Here is a 26,910-nt window from a genome sequence, read left to right as displayed (position 1 = left end):
GAGCCTATCCCAGCTGTCATAGGGCGAGAGGCGGGGTACACCCTGGACAGGTCGCCAGTCTGTCGCAGGGCCAACACACAGGGACAGACAACCATTCGCACTCTCATTCACTCGTACATTCACACCTAGTGGCAATTTGGATTATCCAATTAACCTATCCCCACAAGCTGCATGTCTTTGGACGGTGGGAGGAAGCCGGAGTACCCGGAGGGAACCCACGCAAACACGGGGAGAACATGCAAACTCCACACAGAAAGACCCCGGCCTAATGGTGGAATTGAACTCAGGACCTTCTTGCTGTGCGGCAACAGTGCTAACCACCGTGCCACCGTGCCCATTATTTATAAATCAATATTTCAAAATGAATTATTCATCCATGAATAAATACTTAAATCAAAAATTGATTAAAAAAATTAACCTCTGAATAAAAACATTTAACATTTAACTCATTTAAAAAAGCTTTTTTCAAATTCCAAATAAAAAACATATTTTCAAAATCTTTTTGAAAGGTTGATACTGGACTGAAATCTGGTGACTGTGGAGGCAGTTTGACTATAGTGAACTCACATAGTGTTTTATCTGGCTGGAATCAGCCAAAAGAATTGTGGGTATGAAGAGATGGACATGTTCAACAATAATACACAGGTGGACTGTGCCATTTTTATTTATGCTGGCATAAATGACCCAAAGTGTGCCAAGAAAATACCCCCCAAACCCTTACAGCACCACCACCAGGCTGAGCTGGTGATACAAAGCAGGATGGATCCATAATTTCATTTCAATCAATGTAAATGAATAAAATCAAAACTTTACTAACAACACTAAAAAAAGTGAAGCTGATATGATAACAATATGCAAAATACACAACATGAGACTTCAATTATAAGCTGAACTTCCTGTTCTTCTCTGCTGCTCTGTAGCTGATGTTGACACTGTGACTGATTAACAAAGTCCAAATGTAGAGGCCAGCTGTCCTTCTTCTACATGTTACAGCAGTTTGAACAGTGTTGTTCTTGGCTTGACTAAAACATTTGTCATTAATATAACATAGCTTAACAATAACTATCATTGCAACATGAAATAATCTCAGTGCAAATACTTCAGGCAACAACTGTTTGATCTGAAGTAATGCAGTGCCCTCTGTTGACCGGTTATTAATATCATCATTAATATTATATTTTGAGACTGAGACTATCCAAAAGTCCTCTGAAGTTTTACTGCAGTATTCAAACTGACAAAGCTTTCTTTTTGCAGATCCATCGGTTCTTCTCATTACAGCTCACTGATTTAAATCCTTGGTTTTTGACAGAGATTGCACAGTGACCATCAGAAGGAGGCTGGTCGATCCAGGAGCTGAGGAAAACAACAATTCTGCTCAAGGCTGATGGACACTGGTACACTGTAATTGATTTATCACAGATTTGGGAAATACTTGAAATTTGTATTGATTCAAAGTGTCTCTTACCTATTAGTCAGATTCCTTCCATCCAGCCACGTCCATTTCCCATCTTCAACTCTCAGACCAATCCAGTATCCTTTGTTTCCATTATATCTCCAACTCTTTTCACTGACAGTTTTCTGAGGACAAAGAGAAAGTTGTCAGAGTTATTTAAACAATTTGCTCTAAGAAAGCTTTCAATCTAAAGAAATTATAATTTTATTTTCATGAAGTCTGTAATAAAGTGTCCCACAGTTTTCTCAGTACCTGTTCTTCTTCATTAATAACAACAGGTAAATCTGAAATCTTTCCTCTGCAGTTTTCTCGAGCTTCTTCCCAGGTTTTCCATTGATCACGGTAAGGGTTATTAACTCCATAGCAGCTGGAGTCAGCATATTCCCATCCCTTCTGACAAGGCTCACATATTCTGTCTGCAAGAATAGAGAACGGTTAATAAACAGCATCAGTGCATATCTATGTTAAATTAGGTAATTTTGTACAAATATATTTGGAACATACTGTTATTTTCTTTGGGACAGTAGGCATCAATGCTCCACTGAGCTCGACTAACATTGAGCTCTTTCAATTGTGTCGTCATCTGTTGTATTATTTCTGTTAGGTTTTTCTTTTCTTTCTCCAGCTCCTCATTTTTCTTTTTGAGCTCCTGGTTTTCTGCAAGTTGTTTTTCCGAGTCTCGTGTCAGGTTCTCCAGCTTCTCATTCTTCTTTTTGAGCATCTGTGTCTCTTCAGTCAAGTTTGCGATCCGTTTTTCTAAAACTGTGGAGACTATAAGGTTACAAAGAACAGCAGTTGGTTTGGGGTTTGAATATATTTATATGTTTCTTGTAAATTAGTGTAACAATAACTGTTACAAAAACACAATCAAATATAAAACATCACACTACTTTGTCCTTACACACGTCAGACCAAAGTGTAAGTTATACTCACAGTAGAATCGAAGGACCATAATTAGTAACAGAATTCCCCAGCATGTTGCTAGTGATGGAAAAGATTTATTACAAGATGACTTTTTATCTAGCAAAAAAAAAAAGTTATTTCAACAACCAAAATTATTCATAGTTTTCTTTAGAATACAATGAAATGTGTCAAAGATCCCTAATTATTTAAGCATTGTTCTGTTATGTACAAGCACAAAATACATATTGGAGGTAGAAAGAAATGATTTAACTTTGGAACAGATCTATAATCACAAAGAAAACGAAATCAGAAAACCTAAAGGCTAAACTAAAGCTAAACCTTGTTAAATGTAAAACAGACCCCCAAAACTCAGAACAATATATATACAGGAAAAGGTAAAAATTTAAATACAAAAGCTCCAAACTCAGACAAAAAACTCAGGGTCGATGACAGCTTTTATCATTTCTGTTTTGTATCGTTGTGGGAGATATTACATCTTAAAAAATGTTGTTTGAAAAGCCCTAAAATTCAGAAACATGGTCAAAAACTTGTATTCCATTGTATAATAGTTTTTATTTATTTTCAGTCAAAGGTTACACAGTTTTAAACATTTAGTTACTTTTCATGGGTACATTTCTGTTTTAAATACTCTGTCCAAAAATGGCCTTTGGTAAGAATTGCTTTACAAAGTCCAGGAACAGAGATGAACAAAAATATGACTGACATCTGGTAATTTATTCAAAACTGTTTTATGAAAAATCTATGTCAAGAACTTATAATATCCAATTAAACATAATGTTGGAGGCAGATCTGATTACAGACAGAATTCTGTATTACTTCAGTTTCCTCAAAGTAGTAAACACATTAGTGCAACACATTAGTGCAACACCTTGATGCACGAACGGCAGTCAATTAAAAGTTATAAATGCTGTTTTAACAAAGATCTTTCCTGCTGTTGTCAGCTTGAAGAAGGAAAACTAAAATATTACAGGAGTCTTTGCTACAATGTCTCCCGATCTGTCTCAGCTGACTGCATGTCTGACCATGGTTTCATCAATTATCACTGCTCAGTCTTCATTACAATATGCATATTGTAGTCAGTGGTGCTAGTTTCAGTCATTATGCAAATGTAGTGTTTTTTAAGTTGGAGAAACCTGCATTCAGCTGAGAATGAAGAAGTCACTTGGATGAGTAATGAAACGTTTTTCTCAATGAAAACGCGACGTCCAGATGAACAGAATCAAGTTTTTTGGATTTCCTGATTGAGCATGCATCAAGACAAGATTGTTCATTGTATCTTAATTATATTATGATTTCCTTTCATCTTGTGTTCTGCTTTGCCCTCAATGTTTATTCTAATTTCATGTTCTTCTGGACAAAGGCCCAGTCAGTCAGTCAGTCAGTCAGTCAGTCAGTCTTTCTTTCTTTCTTCCTTCCTTTCTTTCTTCATGTCTTTCGTTCGTGGAGAGAGAATTTTGTCATGTTTTGTATTGAAGAACTGTGTTTCTTTAATCAAAATAAAATGTTTTAACATTATTTTTGTAGGTTTAAATTGCTTGGGTCAACTTGAGAGCTTTCATTTTAGATTTACAAATCTAACCTGTCTTTCACAAAATAAAGGTATTGGCATGAAATAATGACTTGGTAAGGAAATGGCATGTGTATCAAAATATCAGTGAGAATGTGTGTCATTGTAGCAGGGTGGGCTTTGAAATACAAAGCCTGCGATCTGAATAAACTCCAATAATAGTGGATCTCATACTTTTCATACAATGCACAAAGTAATATCAGCTGATCGCATTGAGAGCAGAAGAACCAATAAGTGTGATTGATGGGCAGGCAGACTAACAATCCCAGGGAATTGGACTATTGGAAACCAGTTCTCGATTCTCATCCCTCCTTCCAGTTGTGTTAACACAGAGTAATTTTGTTTGATTTTTGTTGTTGTCGTTTTTTTTTCTTATAACTCACCATTTGTATCAGGAGTTTGTTCAGTTGCTTTATTTTCAACCTTCATTTCTTCATGTGCAGCTTCCTTGTCCTGTTTTACTGAGAGTTTAAAGAGTAAATGGAGTTAAGCAGTTTTCAAACAACCACAATTTTCGTAGACTTTGGGTCACTTTGAATGAACAAAATGTTTTTGCTCAATGTTGACAGAATTCAGCATCTTAAATCTAATTTGAGACATCATAGCTCTTTTTAAAAATGTCTTTTTTTTTCTGGAACTTTGCCTTAGATTGTACAGGGAAAGTTTGCCTTTGATGTGGCTGCACATATCTCAGTATCTGACCCACTGGATTTGCTTACAGTCTTTTATTACTGTTTACTATTACTGAAGAAAACATCACCTAAACCAACATGACTTGAAACAGTAATCACATAGAGATGCAGACTTTGATTCACATCAATAGCCCTGAGTTTTAGAAAATCTTTTTTGATACACTGCATTTGAAAAGCGTTGCTTACTTGCTGATTGTGTTCATTTGTTAGTTCTTAATATGACCTTCTCCTCTGCCGTAGTTACCGCCCTGCTGCTGAGTTTTTTGGGACTTGTACACTGAGCAATTGCTCTGTGTTTAAACAATAGAACATAATAATTATCTCATTGTATCTCCATTTCTGTGGAGATACAGAAATTATTTTATTGCTGCCATATAATCTGCATCATTATAACTGCATTGATAACATTCTTTACAGCATTATTTCATCTAATAATATTTCTCATAGTATTGATATTGCATTAAAGTTGTTTATTGAAGATGTCCATTTGAGGATCCTTCCATTATGTTAACTTTTATTACAAGTACGGTTAGAAGTATTTCATACACATTGCATATTTGTGCTTATTTCGAGTTGATGTTCGGTTCATTAAGGGTCTTAAGCTTCACTGGCGTGACTGTCCAGGTGATACATGCTGAGGGAAACTGGAACATAGAAGGATAACTGCAATGCATGCTTACAAATACATATAACACATATAATCTAGGAATGTGTCAGGCCTGAGGCCTTAACTCATTTGGTGTCTTACTATATTTTACTCTACTTGGCAACAGATGACCAGAATATATAATTAGCCCCAGAGGTCCTGAGGGCTCGAAGTTTATTACCTTGTATGGAAGATGTTATAGAAAAGATAAGTTCTATGTCTGCTTATAGCTATTAAAGATGTACAAGATGTACGATTAACTGTGACTAATGTCTGGAACCTATTTTAATCTGTAATTGACGCCATGGGGGGGCGTGTACCCCACTGTTTTATAAGTATCCACACAACATGTATTTTGGTCAGAAGACATATGCTGATGTTTTCTCCGGGCTGTTAATAAACTCATCGTTTGATTGCACTTTTCTGGGGCCTCCGTGGTTTGTCTCACTGCTCTACATTGATCGATTTCGCAACAGCTTTGGTGGAGGATGCGGGCAGTGTAGTCTCAGCGGTGTTACTTTCCACGGTGGTCGAGCCGGATTGGTGGTCAGACGGGCAGACGTCACGGGTGGTTCCTTGACTACTGTGGGTCCATATAAAAAGGTAAGCACAAACCTCTTAAACTGAAATTGTGCTGCATTGGATGTAATTCTAAAATTGTAGTCAAGAAGTTACTCGTTGATCTCTGTTTTGAGTTTTGCCTGAGTCAATGTGAAAGTATTAAGTAGTGTTGCATTCAAGGTCGGCTCGTAAGAAACAATACTGAGCTAAAAGTAACTCAAGGCGTTGTTTTAAGGAAATAAGAAAGAAAAGAGACCAATGTGTGATTAAAGAATAAGAGAATATAAGAGTTATTGGTCAGTTTATGGTTTAATAAGTGTCAAGTTCAGAAGTGCAGACTTCCTCCCTACTGGAGACGTCCAGTAGGTGGTCTGGCGTGGCCGTACTGGAGATTGACCATCTACCAAGACTTGGGACCTTGGTTTAAAATAGGTTATGATCAGAGGATCATTTTGAGATATACTTATTTGTGAGAAAAAGAGTAATACCGGATGCAGAGGTCCGGGGAGTTGACATATGATTTAACAGACTCAAGCCAGCCGTGAGCTTGAGGGAAACTTAGTTTGAAGCACGTCAAGGTTTACTGTGTTGAAGTAATTTTGTAATTTTGATGATAATGCTGCAGGGGCTGTAGTAGTTTCATCCGTATCTAGAGAAAGGCATGCTCATTTCGGGATCGTGCCAAATTGAATACTCATGTACAGGGGATCTTCTTTACATGAAATGTATATGTCGTGGTGAAACGGAAGAAACACCTTATGGTTTTACAGTGGCTGCAGAAATAAGACGGTCAGACTTATATAGCTTTTTGTTCCGGAGTTTCCTTATATTTAGGTGCTTGGTAATGTACAGTGCGAGACCCGGCGAAGATCCGCGTGAGGCAGAGAGGGCATTTTCCTCCTTCTGCGAGCGTGCATTTAATGGGTTTGAAATTCAGTATCATTAGATAGGGTAAATTACGCGTTGCTGAATCAGAGAACGACTAGTAGCGTCTGAGGGGAGCTCCGCCGCTCCATATCCGGATCAGCTGTGATCCACAACAGGGGCGATTCTAGGATCAGAGCTTTGGGGGTGCTAAGCACCCAGAGAGCTGCCCAGCCAGGCAAGATAAACTTTACACGTCACAATGAGACTTCTTCCCTGTCTCTGTCAGTCCCTGCATCCTTAAATGTCTCCAGTTGTCCCGAGATCACTATAACTGTGTCCTTGGTGCATTTAAACCCCTGTTCCTCCCTGTCCTCATCGTCTGTTGTCTTTGTCTCCGTTATCAGTCATCATAATTTTACCATCTCTGTGCAAGTCTGCAAATTTCTTTATTAAATCATAAGATTCTTAAATTTATCAAGTCTCTCTGTGCCTGGGTCCTCGTCACAAAACATAACATCACTGTTTTGTACATTTTAACACAACAGTAGAGTTGTGGCTGAACCACATAAAAATATATCATTAATTTTAATCTCCCTGATCAATGATAATGTTATGTTGGAATGTTGTTAAAAAGGGTCTAAAATGTTTCAACCCAGTTTGTTTTGCAGATTTTGTATAGCAGCTTTAATATGGGGAGAACACAACTTCCAGATTGTATGAATAAAATCTTTTCTTTTTCTTTTTGTCAGTTTAATAGTTTCTGTTTTGCCTGTCACTGTTCCCGGTCTGTTTTCTTACCCGGTTCTTCCTGTCTTTGTACTTTCTCCTCACATTCCCCTCTTTCCTCTCTCCCTCTTTGGACTGACAATCATACATAAATAGATTGTATTTAATTAGATGAAAATTTGCATTAATATGGAAAAATACTATTAAGATCACTAACAAAAAGTCCCCTCTCAGTGTACTTTCAACCAAAAGGCAAATAACCAAACCACATGAACATCTAATAAAAGATATACACATTGAAACGCTGATCCAACATTATTCTTGATTGACGGATCATTTGATTTTACACTTTTACCTGAATGTGGCTCCTTTTTTTGAGAAAACGTCCTCATATCCATTATGAACCTGGCTGTCTCTCTGTACACAAACGCACGCGCACACACATACACACACACAACAGGAGTTATAAGGTTAATGGGCATTCAGTCAGTTAGCTAGTTAGTATCCATTTCAAACAGGACAGTGGTAACAACAGCAGGCTGCGGACAATTTTAAGTTTTAGATTTTAAATGGGTTATATAAATTTCAATGGGAGCAACACCAGGGTCAAATGTCGCTGATTTTACTACAGAGCAGGGCGGATTATAGGGTAGCAAACATCGTGGGAAAACACGTTTTCAACACTGCAGGTTACCTGGTGTAATGTTTTTCAGCTAAAATGAAACATGGTCTGACTCCTACCTAACTATATAAAGAGTAACTGAAGGTTAAATGCAGCTAATATGTCCTGTTTTAAGCCAGGCACTAACACCTCCGCTCTGCTGCGTCTCAGCCACCATCGCTCTGGCAGCAACGGCGCTAGAGGTAGAGTAGGGGAGCTGGAACAAACCATTTTGGGAGGGGGGAGGGGTTATGTATACTTTTGTTGTTAAAATCTTACGTCTCAACCAAGTACTGAATCCTTTTTATATTTTTAGTAGTGTGTCACACAAACAGCAAATATTGTCAAAAAAAGGAAGAAATCTTTGGGGGTGCTGAAGCACCTGATCCACAAGTTACAGTTGAAAACAATGACGTAAGAAACTGTCTGAAGTGATCTAAGTGCCGGTGTTCCAGATCTACTGGCGTTTAGATCAACTGGCGTTGGTCGAACAGATGTGTGGCAGTCTTGCGTTTCAGGAGCTGCTACCGACAAACCAGCAAAAAAACGCCAAATGTGTCATCTGTGACACTTGTGAGGTTATTTCGAACACACTCTGTCAGTCTTGATGCCGTTGAACAACAAAATGTTTACAAATGTTTCGAGTTTACCTGGTGATATCCTCATGCGCGACGCGATCGCGAAAACAGCAAACAATTAACACCACGCCGATGTTGTTCACAGGACAGCAAGAGTAAACGATCGGGAGACTCTTGTCGTCGTTATCGTCCCCCTCGCACGTTTTATTTCTCCGGTTTCAGCGTTTTTGCTTCACAACTACAGCGAGCAGTTTACTTTGTGCACTAACATGGAGTCGAGTCAACCAGCGCCACCTCTGGCCAAGTGCCACAACCTACAGCCAGATCAACTTGTGACACACATCTGCAGCACGTTTGAATTCGTTTCATGCACAACACATTTGTACCTTTCAGTTGTCTCTGTCTGTGCGTCATGCAAATAAACCTTTGAAAAGAATGAAATGATATCATGTATGTACTATCAGGCTACATTTCTACAAAATGCCAAATTATATACACAAAGTCATAAGAATCACCACCCCTGTTCATCATGATATCAATACTTTTGCCCATAAGAAAAATGTCGTGAACAAATATAGACACACTAATATTTCACCAGTGTTGTAACATCACATGTCGTTAGCATGGGTAAGATAACGAAATCAATACCTCAGATGGAAGCACCTTGACTGGGTTACTTCAGCATCACTGGGTGACATGTCACTTTGATGCACCGACAGTGGAATTATAGTTCAGGTGACCTGCATGCCTTTGCACTTTAAAGACACTAGAGCACCTAAAGGACGCATGTAAACATCAAGTGATACACAGATAAGACTGTTGCACAGAAATATGCAGTATCTGCACACTGTAACATGTTTAGTTGCTTTACTCAAGAGCCTGACTTCAGATGAATGGCTCTGACAATCTAATTTTTCTTGCAGATTGAATGCACCTTCTATGGGAAGTGGTACCACACAGTGTGTGTGGACTTCCCCTCTGCAGAAGGCGACTACAAATGTTGTGGTTGCTAAATAAACAGAAAAAATTGATCCCTGTTGTGTTCGCTTACTGATTGTTTTTAGTGTTGACAATCCACATTGCTGGGATTGCATCTTTCAACATGTTTGTGGGTAGATCTGAATGTAAGTGGGTAAGTGCAGCCACTCAGCCTCTACTCAATGTGATCATAGCAGCAGGTGCAGATGTGTCACAAGTTAATCTAGTAGTAGGCTGTGGTATTTGGCCACAGGTGGCAGCAGTGGACTGACCTGCATTGGAGACTGCTCTAGCTGCTATGTGATAGTGGATCTGCTACAAATTGAAGATCACATGCAAGTATTGGAAATTAACGCTTGTATTATGTTGAAAAACAAAAAAGTGACATTGATTTTGTTGCGGGTCATTTTGACCCGTACTGTGTAGATCCACTCAGAATTGTCAAGAAACTGCAATAAAACAATAGCAACTTTATTTCCCATCAGATAAACATGTAGAACACAGACATACAACAGTTAGACTTTCCATAAGTATTTTAGGAACAATTTGGTTTTTTGCTCTTACAAACATATTTCTTTTGAACCTGCCCAACGTTCTCAGTTTTTCAATGCTCAACATTTTCAATTTTGTCCACATGATGGACAGAATGTAACTGTGTGCTTTCTGCAGATGTACTTCTTACATTTCTCACACAAAATGCTTGTTTTACAACAGGAATCTTCCTAACTAAGATTTAAAACAAAAGATTTCTACGTCTCTCCAGTCCCAAAAACAGATGACAAACCAATCGCCACACCTTGGTCACTGACTTTCTTAAATCCACTCACTCTCACTGGCTCTGTTTATTACTAATCACTGTGTAACTGCTGTGAATTCACAGTAACTGCCATCTCCTTACAAATGTTCATTAGATTACCCACACTTATACAGACTGTATATAACCACCAACTCTCCAGCCATGTTGATGGATTGCCTATATTGGCTGGAAATATTCATTTCCAGAGAAAAGACACAGGCAGACGATGCTTACAGGATGTGATGTGACAACACTGATGAAATATTGATATGTCATATTTGTCCAAGGCGTATTTCATTGTTATGGAAAAAGAGAATATTAAAATCATGATGAACAGGGGTGGTGATTTCTATGACTTTGTATATATAATTTGGAATGTTGTACAAATGTAGGCCAATAGGAAATATATGATATCATTTCATTCTTTTCAAAGGTTTATTAGCATGACGCACAGACAGAGACAACTGAAAGGTACAAATGTGTTGTGCATGAAACGAATTCAAACGTGCTGCAGATGTGTGTCACAAGTTGATCTGGCTGTAGGTTGTGGCACTTGGTCAGAGGTGGCGCTGGTTGACTCGACTCCATGTTAGTGCACAAAGTAAACTGCTCGCTTTAGTTGTGCAACAAAAACGCTGAAACCGGAGAAATAAAACGTGCGAGGGGGACGATAACGACGACAAGAGTCTCACGATCGTTTACTCTTGCTGTCCTGTGAACAACATCGGCGTGGTGTTAATTGTTTGCTGTTTTCGCGATCGCGTCGCGCATGAGGATATCACCAGGTAAACTCGAAACATTTGTAAACATTTTGTTGTTCAACGGCATCAAGACTGACAGAGTGTGTTCGAGATAACCTCACAAGTGTCACAGATGACACATTTGGCGTTTTTTTTTGCTGGTTTATCGGTAGCAGCTCCTGAAACGCAAGACTGCCACACATCTGTTCGACCAACGCCAGTTGATCTAAACGCCAGTAGATCTAAACGCCAGTAGATCTGGAACACCGTTGGCTGCAGGCGGTGTGTGAGAGGCTTTGAAGTAGGAAGTCCGACAGAAAACACCTGGTGCTGTCAGGATGTTTAAGTGACAGAATTTCAGAAAATCGAGTCAGAAATGGTTTTGTGGCTCTTGGTAAACTGATTTTGAAGGAAAATCAGTGTTTATTGTGCTGAAGTAACAGATCCGGCGTGGTCTGAAGGGAAGAATCAGCTGTACAATTCTGAGTTTGCAGCGTTGTTGATATTAACAGATCCGGTGTCGTGCCAAACTAGGTATCCCCGACAGAATTTGTTTCCCCTGCATCGGGAGCACACGCTGGACTGTCCAAATCACAGACAAATAGTATCCCACATTGTTGATTTTTAGTTTACAAACACTTCTTATAATTACGGAGCCCCGCAGGGGACATGGGAGAAAACAAATTAAGACGGACTTTTGCGAGATCTCGCAAAAGTTTTGCGAGATCTCGCAAAACTAACTCGGGATCTCGCAAAAGTTTTGTGAGATCTCGCAAAACTAACTCGGGATCTCGCAAAACTTTTGCGAGATCTCGCAAAACAAACTCGGGATCTCGCAAAACTTTTGCGAGATCTCGCAAAACAAACTCGGGATCTCGCAAAACTTTTGCGAAACAAATTCTGTCGGGGATACCTACTTTGGCACGACACCGGCGTGGTCTGAGGAAAAGAAATAAATCGGTGAATGGTTGATATACTTACATGAATTTGGTGGATCCGCTGAGGTCCAGAAGAATAACCAATGCGGACTGTGTTGGCTTGAATGTTGATAAATGATCCAGGAAGAATTGCCCTGGGTCTGTGTCTGTGTGTGTGTTGTTGAGTAACAACATGCACAGTTAAAATTGGGCGCTGTTCCTTCCTCTTTTTAGTTTCAAAACACGAAGGCTGTTGGTTTCATTTTAAGGTTGGATTAACCCTTGGATGCACAACCTACCAATACCTACACTCTTCCACGAGTGGGGTCAAAAATGACCCCAAATAGAAACAATGCATTTTGCTATAAACTCGGTTGTTATTCTTCAAAATCTTTAAAACTAAGACTTGTAACATTCTTATATTTGAGGTATTCCTCATAAAACATGTTTGTGACATGAGGCCCTTTGCATTTTTATTTATTTTTTCATTAATTTTAAGAAATTGCAGTTTTTGTATCACTTGTATCACTTTTGTATGCTTGCTCTGCATATACTGCAGAAGCTGGGTCTTCCCTCTGAAAGGCACAAGTTGTTCATCCACTGTAACACAATCACTGAGGATGAATTTCTGCCTGCAGTTGACCAGGAACAGGCCCCATATGTAGCGGAGAGCTGCCATGTGGTTTGTTTTCAGTCGGTAGGCTCTGGTCCTCTTGTCATCAAAGTGCAAGAAATGGCGAATATCTTCAAATCTATGAATTGACATAGTGGCCTTGTACAATGGGTTATGCAGAGGACTCCCAAAAACACACCAACTGGTACATCCCAGTTCTTCTCACTTCCTGCAAGAATGGTCAATCAAATGAAGGCCAGGAGCTTATGTTTGATTACATTTTTCCACTCTTTTCCCCTGTCTGTGGCTACTCTTCGTGCCTCCATGTTTGTGCATGTCAGCACCTCTTCTATTATATTATCAGACATGAACATCTTCCATGCATCTATTGGGGAGACAGTACTAAACCCAGGTGCAAGCCCTGGCCGACTAATTCAGAATATTGTGGCTAGAGCAGTAAGAGGGGCTCATTCTGTTAGACTCAATATCCATTTCCTCTTCAGAGGACTCATCAGAGGACTGCAGGACCCGGCGAGGTCCATATGATGAAGTTCTGGGGCAGATAAATGACAGAAACAGTTTCTGAATTTTGAGGAGAATTCTGAAGCACTGAGGTTGAATTTTCTCTGTGCTTGGTGCGCTGTATGGACTTATATCAGAGTTATAAGTCCAAAGGTTATGACCTGGAGGTCATTCATTGTGTTTAAAGAAGAACAGGAATTAGAAAAGAATATTTAATGTCATATTTTGTGTAAAGTGAGGAAAACTCACCATATATGTTCACCTTTTCTTTGTTTGAAGGGACACAGACATTAACACACACACACAGTTCTTGGGTGTGCGTTACTTCCTCTTTTAATTTTAAACTGCGACACATGTGTTCATTGAACTAGAACTTCAGCAGTGAATGAGACAGGATTTAGATTAGGTCTAGTTCTGGTAAAGTAAAAGATTATGTTCAAAGTTTTATGCCCTGGAGGCCAAGAGTTGTGTGTAGAGAAGAACATGACTTAGAAGCGGACATTTAAGGTCACATTTCGTCTAAGATGGGGAGAATTGTCCCATATGTGTTTATTTCTTTTCTCTTTTAAGAGGACATACGCACTTAACTGGGTGTTGTCTAATTCCTCTTCTGAGTCTAAAAAGCAGGTTTGATAAAATACTCGTAGGAAAACGTATTTTGAGTGATTCTAAGTGTGTGAATGTTGTGAGTATTCGATTTGAATGATTCTGTGTGATTTCTACAAAATAATAAATAAGTAATAATAACTCATAGGAGAGTGCGTGAACAGAGGAAGTCTGAGAGAGAAGTGTGTGCGTAGACAAACTGCAGAGTGTGTGCGTCAAACGGGAAGCCTGATTACAGCTTGTGAGCTGGTGAGAGACGTTGCAACATGAAAACAGAGGAATTAGAGACTGAATGTTTTAAGAAAAGAAATGAAAATGATATTAATTGTATGTTTTAGTGTGTCAATACAAGGGACTCTCCTCAACCTGAAGACATGAGAATAGCGGGAAAAGGATGGATTAACAGAATTGGGTTGAAATTGAAGCCTGAACTCATGATGGTTTAGAGACATCCACCACGTCACAAACAAACAGATAAAAAAAAAAATTAAAATAAAGAGAGAAAACAACTGACAATTACATTAATGAATAGAAAATGCACGTACACAAATTGTCACATGTAAAATTATTGTTGGAAAGAATCAGAAGTGAGATAGTTTAATATACACATGCAATGAAGAAAGCAGCTTACACTCCTTTAATTTCCAGAGCCAGAGTGTGTCCCCTCCCCTCATAGCACCCCTGCCCATTTGGCCCCTGTATCAGGCGAGTATGGAAGGCTGGATAGCCCATGACGGGTAAGATCCCAGCTCGAAACCCTGGGACAACCTAAGGCAGGCACAGTCACGATTACTCGGCCTCAGTCCCTGTGAGCTCAGACTCACTGGTGAGATGAAGTGAAGAAGATGGGACTTCAAGGGTAAAGCCGCTGGGCTGAGGTGGAGGGGGAAATGTTATTAACAATGACCAGTGATGAGCCAAAGAGAGAAAACACTCCCTCTCTTTCTGGTTGAACTATTCACAGCGCCATCTCTCCATAAACCTGACAAGTGGGCCCTAACTTCTGGCTGAGGACAAGGAATGCTGTTATTTAAAGTGGGGAATCAAAATTTGGGTTAGCAAATTTGGGAAAGAGAAAACTGACTGTTTAACTGGAAAATTGTGAAGGAGTCTGAAACACCACAAAAAGAAACATATACACAATCACACACACAAATAGAAAATGCATTAAACTTAGAATACAAGAAGAGCTCATGAAGATTAGTCAGCATGTTGAGCATATGAGTCTGTTTATCATCTTGTCCAAATCGCTTAGTGTGTAGTAGTTTTTAGAAAAGAAACTTAGAATTCAGTGATGATGGTGTGCAAGTTGTGTGGTTTTTAACAAGATTTTCTGTGTATTGAGCAGGTGAAATTAGAAAGAACCTGAGGCCACTGAAATATGATGTGGGGAAAATGAACAGATGGAGTGATTTAAGTCTGATTTCAGACTATGTAAGTATTAGTTAAACCAAAGTAGGGCAAAACTTTTGTGACCCTGAAGTTCTAATCCCAACAACATATGGATAGATTAATAAGCAAAATGTTCTGTGTGTAAGATTTTTGAGGTTGTTGTTGTAGTGATGGGTTGCTTCTGTCGGTTAGGTTTGTGTTGTTTTCTTATTTTAATAAAGGGAGTTTTATTGAACATGGACATGTCTAACAGGGGCCCATTATTTTTGTAACAGTGCACTTAGAGAAAACCTGTCAGGTGATTTTGTTTTGTGCTTTGATGAGCTAACAATCAGCTCTAAGCAGGCCTGGAAGTGTGAATAACAGCGCTGTAAAAATTTCCGGGAGAACAAACATAAGGTGTAGTGATGGGATTTCCGGCTCTTTATAGAGATCCGGCTCTTTCGACTCGGCTCACTAAAAAGAGCCGGCTCTTTCGGCTCCGAACCGGCTCTTCAGGTTGTTTTGTTGCTTTAATTATTTAATCATTAACAATAATATAAAATTATGCCGAAAAGGAATTACTAATGTAAAAAAAAAAGTGGTTTTATTTATATATGTTTATATATGGCCCCTACAGACAAAGCACATACAAACTCCAAAACACATTTCTAGCTTTAACTGAACTTCCAAAACAGAGCTACCTAGATCACTTAAATTACACAATTGAAAGCATGTGTGTATTGTTTGTGTATTTATAGACAAGCACTCATATTTATTCAAATAATTAAAAAAAAAAATTCATTTACCTGTTACTACCATACACCAAATCCGGTTGTTGATACTACCTGGCTTGTGTAGCCACTAGGTAACAAAAGCTCAACACTGCGCCCGAGCATCCTGGAGCACTTCTGTTGTCTTTTCTACGTGCTTCTGAGATTTTACGTGTTTTGGAGTTTGTACGTGCTTCTGAGTTTTTACGTGTTTTGGAGTTTGTACGTGCTTTGTCTCTAAGGGCCACCATAAATATACTTTATTTATTCACTCCACATAAAATGTAATAAATAAATCATATAATACAAAAAACAACTATTTACATTTTAAACTTTTAACTATTTAAATTTTCAGCTTTTTCCTTTTAAACAAATTTAACGTGAAACAACACAAAACACTGCAAACCACAACACAATTAAATATAAATTAAAATATTAAAACAAAAAGAAGATGCACATTCTCTGTCATATGGGCCTGCATGATTTCTGAATCCTTTATCATCTGCAACTGAAAATAGTGGATGATTACTATACCTTTCTAATGTGCAGTTGTTGTCCCTCGCTCTCTTTCTCTCTGGCTCTGTTCCTGTGCTACTGCGAGTGTAACTAACGCCCCTCCCCCCTCTGCCCAGCGCAAAGTACAGGCCGCGCATGCGGAGTTTAAAATGCGAGAGAGAGGGTGAGAGAAAGAAGAAAAAAAAACAAAAACAAAAAAAACCTCACGGCTCCCAATAAGGGGCCGGCTCGCGTTGTTCACTTCAAAGATCCGGCTCTAAGAGCCATTTCGTTCGCGAACGACCCATCACTAATAAGGTGGGTTTTCCAGATTACAACTGGCTGAGGAGAAGGCTACCGGTGGGGACCTGATCAGATTGAAAGTCCCTGTCTAAAAGGATTGCCGCGAGCCAATCCAGTCCAAAAGCATAAAGAACCATTTTCCTAGAAAAAAGTAAAACAAATGAATGAGCTCATGTTGCTGAGAGGGGAGAATCTCAGCGCGGGAGTCTCCACTATCAGCAATACCTGGTGTGAATGAGTGTGAGTGAATGGGTGTGACCGGACTAAGATTGGGATGAATAAATGTGGACAAACAATTTACCATGCCAGAAAGAGAAAGGGGATACTTTGCTTTGTTTTGTTTTGCTTTTGCCATGAGCAGGAGAAGTGGAAGACTTAATTCTGGGGATGCTGATTTGGGGTTGCTGATGTTTGCTTTGAGAAAGTTTCTGTTTTATTGACTGGGGTTAGATTATGGTATTACATTATATTGTTGGGATAATGCCGAATGGTAAAGGGAAAACATTTTTGATATAACTCATGTTACCATGAACTGAAGAAACACATGACTGATAACTGTTCTGTTTTAAGTTTTCTTTTTTATAACACAGATTGGATCATGGGGAAAACTGAGTATGAAATGTGAAGTTGGGGTTAACATACAGGTTTTGTTTCTAGGAAGTTCCAAGGATGCAGGCTGTTGATGGAGCCAGGAGTTTGAAAAGACTTGACATGATGATTAAATTGATTTCATTCCTTAAACACAAGTTTGCAGGGCCGGAGCAGATATACCTGAGAGGAGGATTGCTGAGGTGTTTGGAGAAATGATATGACTAACCTTTTCTTTTAATTTCCTAAGATCGGGTGAAGCATTTTGAGTTTGTGACACATAAGATGTGTCAAAAAAGGGGGATTTAAGGTTTAATTTGAAATGGGTTTCAGGATCATTTTCTGACGTTTGGGGTTTTTTGATAATATAGATATTGTAAAACTGAGGCAGAAATTGTTATTTTCAGGTTTAAGTTAAAGGATTAAAATGAACTAAATCCTGTGTAGAAGAAATGCCGGTGTGCATAATAAGCTGTATACCAAACTTAAAGGGAAACTGTGGGACACTTTGAAGAAAAGATATGCTTTGGGGAAAACTAGCGAAGATTTTAGGAGTAGAAAATGTTTGATTTCTTTTTGATTTCTAGAATAAGAGGTTATAATTTAGGCTTACACATACAGATATGTAAAAGGAAAATCGTGTATATGTGATCAGCTACATGAAATGTATTCTTTTAGGATCACTGAGCAAATGTCTATGTAACTTTTCACCTAATAACTTTTGTGATGATAAACTTATTTACCAACTAGCAGCTTCCTCTCTTCTAGAACATACACATAGAAAAGGGGAACCTCAGCTCTGGGTTCTGAGAATAACTCTGTTATCTTTGTACACACACACACACACTGTGACGCCATGGGGGGGCGTGTACCCCACTGCTTTATAAGTATCCACAACATGTATTTTGCTCAGAAGACATATGCTGATGTTTTCTCCGGGCTGTTAATAAACTCATCGTTTGATTGCACTTTTCTGGGGCCTCCGTGGTTTGTCTCACTGCTCTACATTGATCGATTTCGCAACATAAAAAACCTCCGCTATAAGCTTCTGTTTTTGCGTGAGAATGTGAGATGTGTTGAATCTTACATTCTTTTATGGCTTCACACTGAAGACGGAGTGTTCTTATCTACAAGTCACTAGACACTTCTTGTGGCTTGTACACTGAGAAATACCACAGAGCATCATAATAAACGTCCTCAGTGCCCAGTCTGTCTTATACCAGCTTCTGCTTTTGCCTGAGAATGTAAGTTGATTCTATATATGGCTTCAAACTGAAGACAGGGTGTTTTTATGTACCAGTGACTAGACACTTCTTGGGACTTGTACAGAATGAGAAATACCACAGAGCATCATAATAAACTGCTGCTTCATCAGTGTAACTCTGTCTCTTCTAACTAACCTCTGCTTTTGACATATACACTCACTGGACACTTTATTAGGCATGCGATGCTTGTCCTGAGATGACATTGGCTTTGCCTTTATAACTCCCTTAATTCTTCAACAAGGTCCAAGAAATATTCATGAGATTATTATTATTATGATAACATCTTACACTTGCTGCAGATTTGCCAGCTGGAAATCCATGATGTGAATTCCCCACACCACACAGAACTAATGAGCCAACCACAAGGCATCAACTCATTGCATTTAGACATGTATATATAGTCAAGACAACCTGCTTAAGTTCAAACTGAGCCTCAAAATAAGGAAACCAACTCCCATGCTCCCTATTTTTCATGAAAAAAATCACAAAATGTTGATGCTTGTGGGGAAGAGAATACATGTGTCAAGGCAAATAAGACACTTTTTAAACCATGTGGAGCAACTCTCACCATTAAAAACATGATAACTTTAGTCAGCTTAGTCAACTTTAGATTTAGTTGTGTTAATGCTGTGAAGCACAAGATTCTTTATTTCGATGTGCAAGACTCTTGTGGTCCTTCATGAAATTAGCACAAAGTATGTGGAAGCGGTTAAAAGCCACAAAAACATGCAGAAGCAACTAGAATAATAAAGAGAAACAGGAACATTATTGTGTGAATGTTACACATCATTTAAATGTAAATTCAAGCTAGCATTCACGAAATAGTGCTCCACACATTTTTTGGCCTTTGACTACTTCCACATACATACAAAAATTGATTAAAAAAATGAACCTCTGAATAAAAACATTTAACATTTAACTCATTTAAAAAAGCTTTTTCAAATTCCAAATAAAAAACATATTTTCAAAATCTTTTTGAAAGGTTGATACTGGACTGAAATCTGGTGACTGTGGAGGCAGTTTGACTATAGTGAACTCACATAGTGTTTTATCTGGCTGGAATCAGCCAAAAGAATTGTGGGTATGAAGAGATGGACATGTTCAACAATAATACACAGGTGGACTGTGCCATTTTTATTAATGCTCAGTTGGCATAAATGACCCAAAGTGTGCCAAGAAAATACCCCCCAAACCCTTACAGCACCACCACCAGGCTGAGCTGGTGATACAAAGCAGGATGGATCCATAATTTCATTTCAATCAATGTAAATGAATAAAATCAAAACATTACTAACAACACTAAAAAAAAAATGAAGCTGATATGATAATAATATGCAAAATACACAACATGAGACTTCAATTATAAGCTGAACTTCCTGTTCTTCTCTGCTGCTCTGTAGCTGATGTTGACACTGTGACTGATTAACAAAGTCCAAATGTAGAGGCCAGCTGTCCTTCTTCTACATGTTACAGCAGATTGAACAGTGTTGTTCTTGGCTTGACTAAAACATTTGTCATTAATATAACACAGCTTAACAATAACTATCATTGCAACATGAAAAAATCTCAGTGCAGATACTTCAGGGAACAACTGTTTGATCTGAAGTAATGCAGTGCCCTCTGTTGACCAGTTATAAATATCATCATTAATATTATATTTTGAGACTGAGACTATCCAAAAGTCCTCTGAAGTTTTACTGCAGTATTCAAACAGACAAAGCTTTCTTTTTGCAGATCCATCGGTTCTTCTCATTACAGCTCACTGATTTAAATCCTTAGTCTAGGACAGAGATTGCACAGTGACCATCAGAAGGAGACAGCAGGTTGATCCAGGCGCTGAGGAAAACAAGAATTCTGCTCAAGGCTGATGGACACTGGTACACTGTAATTGATTTATCACAGATTTGGGAAATACTTGGAATTTATATTGAGTCAAAGTATCTCTTACCTATTAGTCGCATCTCTTCCATCCAGCCACGTCCATTTCCCATCTTCAACTTTCAGACCAATCCAGTATCCTTTGTTTCCATCATATCACCAACTCTTTTCATTGACAGTTTTCTGAGGACAAAGAGAAAGTTGTCAGAGTTATTTAAACAATTTGCTCTAAGAAAGCTTTCAATCTAAAGAAATTATATTTTTATTTTCATGAAGTCTGTAATAAAGTGTCCCACAGTTTTCTCAGTACCTTTTCTTCTTCATTAATAACAACAGGTAAATCTGAAATCTTTCCTCTGCAGTTTTCTCGAGCTTCTTCCCAGGTTTTCCGTTGATCACTGTCAGCATCATTAACTGCATAGCAGCTCGAGTCAGCATATAACCACCCATCCTCACAAGCATTACATTTTCTGCCTGCAAGAATAGAGAACGGTTAATAAACAACATCAGTGCATATCTATGTTAAATTAGGTAATTTTGTACAAATATATTTGGAACATACTGTTTTTTTTGGGACAGTAGGCATCAATGCTCCACTGAGCTCGACTAACATTGAGCTCAATCCATGGTGTCCTCATCTGTTGTATTATTTCTGTTAGGTTTTTCTTTTCTTTCTCCAGCTCCTTATTTTTCTTTTTGAGCTCCTGGTTTTCTGCAAGTTGTTTTTCCGAGTCTCGTGTCAGGTTCTCCAGCTCCTCATTTTTCTTTTCGAGCTGCTGGTTTTCTGCAAGTTGTTTTTCCAAGAGAGTAGAGTCTCGTGTCAGGTTGTGAATCTGGAGAATGAGGTTGGTTTGGTTCCTCCTCAAGTCTTCAGCATCTGAGCTGAGTTTGCAGTATAGATCTATCAGTTTGTGATTGGCAACAGTTAGCTGTTTGGTTTTCTTCTAACCGCTTCAGGCGAGTTCAGTAATTGTCGATTAATAATGTGCAAACTCTAAGCCCCTAAAGAAATCCCATTATGTTATTTTATTTCTTTTTCCATTTTGTTTCTGTAATTTTATCACTGTTCAAAACATCTTCTGTCTGTTCTAATTCAGATTTCCCAAATTTCTGGGCATTAATAGCTATCTTTGTGCTTTTCAGATTTGTCAGATGAATTTTAAATAAAGAACAAAAAGAAGTAAACCACAAACCCCATACTCTGTCTTTTATCACTGCCGATATCTGGCATGCAATTATTCATTATTTCGAACCATGCATTCATGTATTTCACACTACATTTTCATGTAAATACTCTGACAATAAAAAGTATATATTTTGTTGGAGCTATTTGTTCTTATTATTTTGAAATTGGTTAAAGTTTGTTGTTAGTTTACTTATATTTTGGGGTTTATTTGTTGGTTAATATTTTGTTTCAAAGTTTGTTTGATGTTACTTTGTTAAATTAGTCAGGAAGAGCTGTAGGGCCATTTTGTTTTCTATAAATAAAGCGACTGGTATAGGACCAGCATGCACTGGGGTGGACCTATGGTTTTTTACCAGAGCAGGAGAAGCAGCAGGAGGTAACAAAAAAAAAAAAAAAGGATCTTGTTATTGCTTGCCAAGCTGGATAAATAAACCATCAAAACGCAACTTTCAAGTTTGGACAATGGACTTCTTTTGCCTGCGTACAAAATAGTCTCTCAGTGCAGCAGTGGCTTGTGGACTTTTGATTGTGGGATGTTTGATTTGTCAAACAAAGGAACACTACATATTTGTTTTGAATTTTATTTTCTAGCTGAAGATAGGTTGTGTCAGCATAAGTAATTTGTATAACAACAACAATACTACTAATAATAATGATAATAAACACATCTTTTATACATGAAATGATCTTTTTCATACTTACGGTAGACAGTGACTGCTATGATGCCCAACACCAACATGACACAAATGATTCCCAAACAACAAGCCAACTGTTTATAGTGGCGATGTCTGCTCATAGTTCTGTCTGATGTCTTGTCTGGCAAAATATTTATAGTCTTGAGTTAGTGAAGACTTGATAAAAATGTCATATAGTTTAAAAGTGGACATGAAAAACATTTATTGGAGCTAATTTACACCATGGAGCCCATATGTAAAAAACTATAATAGATGTAACAGTGTCTGTGAAGCCAAAGAAATAACTGACAAGAAATAACTGTTTGAAGTTAGAGATTTTAAGAACATGTTTAGCGGGATCTTGTGCCAGTACAGAACGTGACATCACTGCGCTGCTTAGCTGTTGTTAATAGACTTACATTAGTTTATCTTAGTTAACTAGTGACAGAAGTGATATCTCAGTAGAAAACAAGGACACTAAAACAATAATAAAAAAAAATGTCTTAAAAAAACTCTTTGTGGCAGCCCCTGGCATGTTTTATGTCGGACGTGATTGGAAGTCCTGACAGCATGTCAGCATGAAAAAAAAAACCAGTGTTTACAATCGAACTTCGCTTTTCCTCACTTCTATTGTTAAGAAATACGCACAGTGAGATAATGTGAGATAACGATTTCTAAATCTAAATAAGAAATTAAGGTTTCCAAAAAGTGTGGCAATCAATCTTGTAGGCAATCTTTTCCCTGTGGACATGCTGATGGATGTTAGGAATTCCCGATCACACTTCGGTGAGAAACTTAGTTTCTCACCGATGGTGTGATGTGCATATGGTAATCAGTTGTGCCATAAACTGTCTACATGTGTTTTGGGAGAGAGAGAACACTTTATTGCATAAATAAAGTGCTAATCGCTAACCAGCAAACAACTAAAAAACTACTTCTTAAGAGATGGAGCTTTGTTTTCTTTTGTTTTTAACATAAAGCTCATTGCAGACAAGGTTGGGAGCAACCATTATAAATAGTTGTAATTCTAGTGTCCTTGTTTTCTGCTGAGTTATTGGTCACTAGTTAGCTGACACTGAAATTAACCAGTAACGTGTCTTACTATAATAAGAAACAAGAGAACGTTTGGATTTCTTCTAATTTATCAGATTTCTTAACATGTGAGAAAGAGAAATTTCTGCCACTGTTACACAAAAACAAGACGGTTTATTATTATTGTTGCTGTATGTGTCATGTGTTTACCAAGAAGATGCGTTTACCCTCATGCTAGTGCAATGAAACATTATTCTGTCATCACTGATAGTCACCTGTCACTCTCATTCTGTCCTTTCTAGACATCTTTAAAAATGTCTTACAAAATATTTATTCTGTTAAAGTGGAAATCCAAAGTGGAAACTTTAAAAAAATGTATGTAAGAGGCTAGCAGTTAAAACAAACCTTTGAATATATGACTTATGGATGTACAAAGATTGAAATACACATACCTCACTATGATATATAAACTATTGTAGCTCAATGTATTTTTGAAAACTAATGACCAAAGATGCAGTTTTGTCATTTTTTATTCACACATGCTTGCGGAGCTCTTATGGAAACTAGTATAAATCCTGATAACCCACGTGACAGCCGTGAATTATGAACCCTGCAGACACAACTTCGCAGCAACCAACCCAGTGACATCATGTTCTATGCTGCCACAAGATGGCGCTAAACATGCTCTAAAATCTTTAAACATTTAGTTGTTGAATCCAGATTTGTAGACAGTGCTAAATCTATGATCACTTTTTTTTTTCTTTAGAGAGAAGGGTGTTTTTTCTTTAGAGAGAAGGGTGTCTCTCTTGGGGCGACCGTGGCTCAGGGGTTTGGGAAGCGTATCTGTAACTGGAAGGTCGCCGGTTCGATCCCCGGGCTCTCTGTCCTGGTCGTTGTGTCCTTGGGCAAGACACTTTACCCTACCGCCTACTGGTGTTGGCCAGAGGGGCCGATGGCGCGATATGGCAGCCTCGCTTCTGTCAGTCTGCCCCAGGGCAGCTGTGGCTACAACCGTAGCTTGCCTCCACCAGTGTGTGAATGTGAGAGTGAATGAATAGTGGCATTGTAAAGCGCTTTGGGTGCCTTGAAAAGCGCTATATAAATCCAATCCATTATTATTATTATTATTATTATCTCATGTCCACTTTAAAATGCATATTGTAACATTGAAATACTTATTTTAGTCATGTAGGGCAATGAAACTGAAGTAAACGTTCTTCTTGTCTGGCATAAAAATCTAAATAACAGAAATATATTGTTTTATCTATTTGCTTATTGGTTAATCGATTATTCAATGTTGCTATTTATAAGTCCAACATTTCCTTTTTGTCTCGCTGTCTCAAATGATGGTATTTTAAACACAGCGGTTAGTTAAAAAAACAGGAAGCACTTCATTTGAGTGTCTGGAACAGCTGAAGCCACATATCAGCTTTGAAATGTGCGTTTACACAATGTAACTCATGCTGTTCTCTATCTTTTGGAACGTTTACCTTATAAGGAGCATCTCTTAACTATTATGAGCATGAATGATAAAAGCATTTTATTATTAAACTGTTAAATACCACTTGTCCTTCAAAAACCTTGGTAAAAATGGTTGTAAGAGGAGAACGTCCACCGTTTGAATCTAATTGTAAAACTCAGGATGCTTCATGTCTCTTCATTAAATCCCTGTTAGGGAAATGCTCCAGTTTGAAAGACACCCAAACTGATCAGTACTCGTCACACCTTCTTGTACTGACAGTTTTGGAAATTTTCACTGTATTGGACATTTATTTACAGTGGATTTGTGTTTTCTTTTTTCAACTCACCGTTTGTGTCCGGAGTTTGTTCCTTTGCTTCATTTTTCACCTCCACTTCATCATAAACAGTTTCCTCCTTTTTAACTGAAAGGTTGATTGGCATTCATAAGTTATCATATAACAAGGCTTTCTAAACCTTATTGTATTGAAATATTGCATGTTTGCTTTCATGCAAATGCTTATTTAATTCTTTTGGACAGCTATTTGTTCAGTGTTGACACAATTCAGTGTCTTAACTGGGCTTGTGCTGGGAGCTGTCCAAGCAGAGATGCACAGACCTCTCTCTCAGCCACCTCCTCCATTCCTTTTGGTGGAAAAAACAGGATGTTCCAAGCAAGCTGAGACGTAAACTCTCCAGTGTTTTCTGTGTCTGTCACAGAGTTTAATGCCAGAAACAACTCACCTAAGAGGCATCTAGGACAGCGGTCTCCAACCTTTTTTGCGCCATGGACCGGTTTATGCCCGACAATATTTTCACGGACCGGCCTTTAAGGTGTCGCGGATAAATACAACAAAATAAAACTAGTAGGTACCAAAAAAAAAGAAGATTTATTCATAACACACCCAGGAAAACCGAGTTAACGATAAAAACGATAACAAAATAACGCTGAAAACCGATAAAAACCCTGAAAACCATACATTTCACACCTGAGCCTCAACTCTTGCGGCCCGGTACCAAACGACTCACGGACCGGTACCGGTCCTTGGCCCGGGGGTTGGGGACCACTGATCTAGGACACATTCAAGTCAGATTCCCAAGCCACTAGTTGAAGTGGTTCAGGCACCAAGGTCTTAAAATATCAGTGTAAAAATCCTACTTTGCTCAAGATCTTATTTGCTGATTTCTACTGATATTTTGTCTAATCATTGTTACTGCAGAAAACTGTTTAAAACAAATCAACATTGAGTAAATTTGCAATTTTATTCATCATAAGTAGCTTAGAATATATTTTTGATGGAGTGCATTGGAAAAACTTACCTTTTGATTGGGAATCTTTCTTCTTTTTGAATTTGACTGTGGCATAGCTAACTTCCTCCTCTGCCATCCTTGCAGACTTTCCGTTGAGCTTCGTGTAACTTCTAGACAGAGAAATAGCCCTCTGTAAGAGCCACAGGGAACCAAAATAAGAGACAAGGTTGAATCTTCTGACATGTCATGTCTGTTTCTATTGCCAACTTCTGCTTATGGGTGTGAAAATAATTTGCATGCATGTCATGATCAGTATAAACCTCAAAGTTCTGAAAATATACTGGAGGCAGTGTACATACTGGAAAGTGATTTCTGTAACAATATATGCAAAGCAGAGTCACAACACCATCAAAAATATGTTAGAGTCAAAACATAGCATGTTATATAATAACTGTTCAAATAAAGACATTATCACTTTAGGGACTGGGATTATCTCAGGATAGACCACATGAGTCACCAGAAATTCTACTAAATACACTATGTGGTGTACTTTTCCTCCAGTCTTTCCCCTGTGTTTGTCTTTTGTCGCTGTGTCAAATTAATATATTTCATTACAGTTTTTCTCTTCATCTTGTTTGTAGACTTTGACAGTAATACACCTGCCTTGCCAAGAATTTCTTGATGTGCAGATGTTAAGCTGTTTTTCTTGACAATGGAAATAATTCTGTAATGCATTTTCAAGCTTTGTTCAGAGCTTGGAAAGAAAACATTTTTAAAGAAGTCTTGTCT

At 38.2% G+C, this 26,910-nt stretch overlaps 1 protein-coding gene and 1 pseudogene across 2 annotated transcripts; both read right to left on the bottom strand.

Annotated features, from left to right (window-relative positions):
• Positions 1-650: 650 nt before the first annotated feature.
• Positions 651-12,258, bottom strand: LOC148100566 (C-type lectin domain family 10 member A-like). The gene is made up of 8 exons (XM_087848403.1): positions 12,171-12,258; positions 7,792-7,853; positions 4,328-4,405; positions 2,387-2,434; positions 1,958-2,224; positions 1,706-1,869; positions 1,466-1,578; positions 651-1,353 (listed from the first exon to the last, which is right to left on the bottom strand). The coding sequence occupies exons 2-8, from the start codon at positions 7,832-7,834 to the stop codon at positions 1,227-1,229; spliced, it is 840 nt and encodes a 279-aa protein (XP_087704529.1). The 5' UTR covers positions 7,835-7,853; positions 12,171-12,258; the 3' UTR covers positions 651-1,226.
• A 7,506-nt stretch (positions 12,259-19,764) lies between these two features.
• LOC102783502 (uncharacterized) lies at positions 19,765-26,423 on the bottom strand (annotated as a pseudogene). The gene is made up of 7 exons (XR_015719785.1): positions 26,191-26,423; positions 25,221-25,295; positions 22,409-22,522; positions 21,083-21,421; positions 20,831-20,994; positions 20,591-20,703; positions 19,765-20,478 (listed from the first exon to the last, which is right to left on the bottom strand). The product of XR_015719785.1 is annotated as an uncharacterized LOC102783502 (transcript).
• Positions 26,424-26,910: the final 487 nt, after the last annotated feature.

This window comes from Neolamprologus brichardi, chromosome 11 (genome assembly GCF_056152115.1).
Source record: "Neolamprologus brichardi isolate AB-2024 chromosome 11, ASM5615211v1, whole genome shotgun sequence".
Classification (NCBI taxonomy): Eukaryota; Metazoa; Chordata; class Actinopteri; order Cichliformes; family Cichlidae; genus Neolamprologus; species Neolamprologus brichardi.
Note: the sequence above shows the minus strand (reverse complement) of the source record. Positions and strands in the feature narration are given on the sequence as shown.

What these genes read in the sequence shown, in the direction of transcription:
- LOC148100566 (XM_087848403.1), bottom strand. Translation starts at nt 7,834, where the DNA reads ATGGATATGAGGACGTTTTCTCAAAAAAAGGAGCCACATTCAG. An exon ending in CTGTCCCAAAGAAAATAACA is followed by an intron (nt 1,870 to 1,957) that starts GTATGTTCCAAA and finishes CTATTCTTGCAG; the next exon opens with ACAGAATATGTGAGCCTTGT. An exon ending in GGAAGGAATCTGACTAATAG is followed by an intron (nt 1,354 to 1,465) that starts GTAAGAGACACT and finishes TGTTTTCCTCAG; the next exon opens with CTCCTGGATCGACCAGCCTC.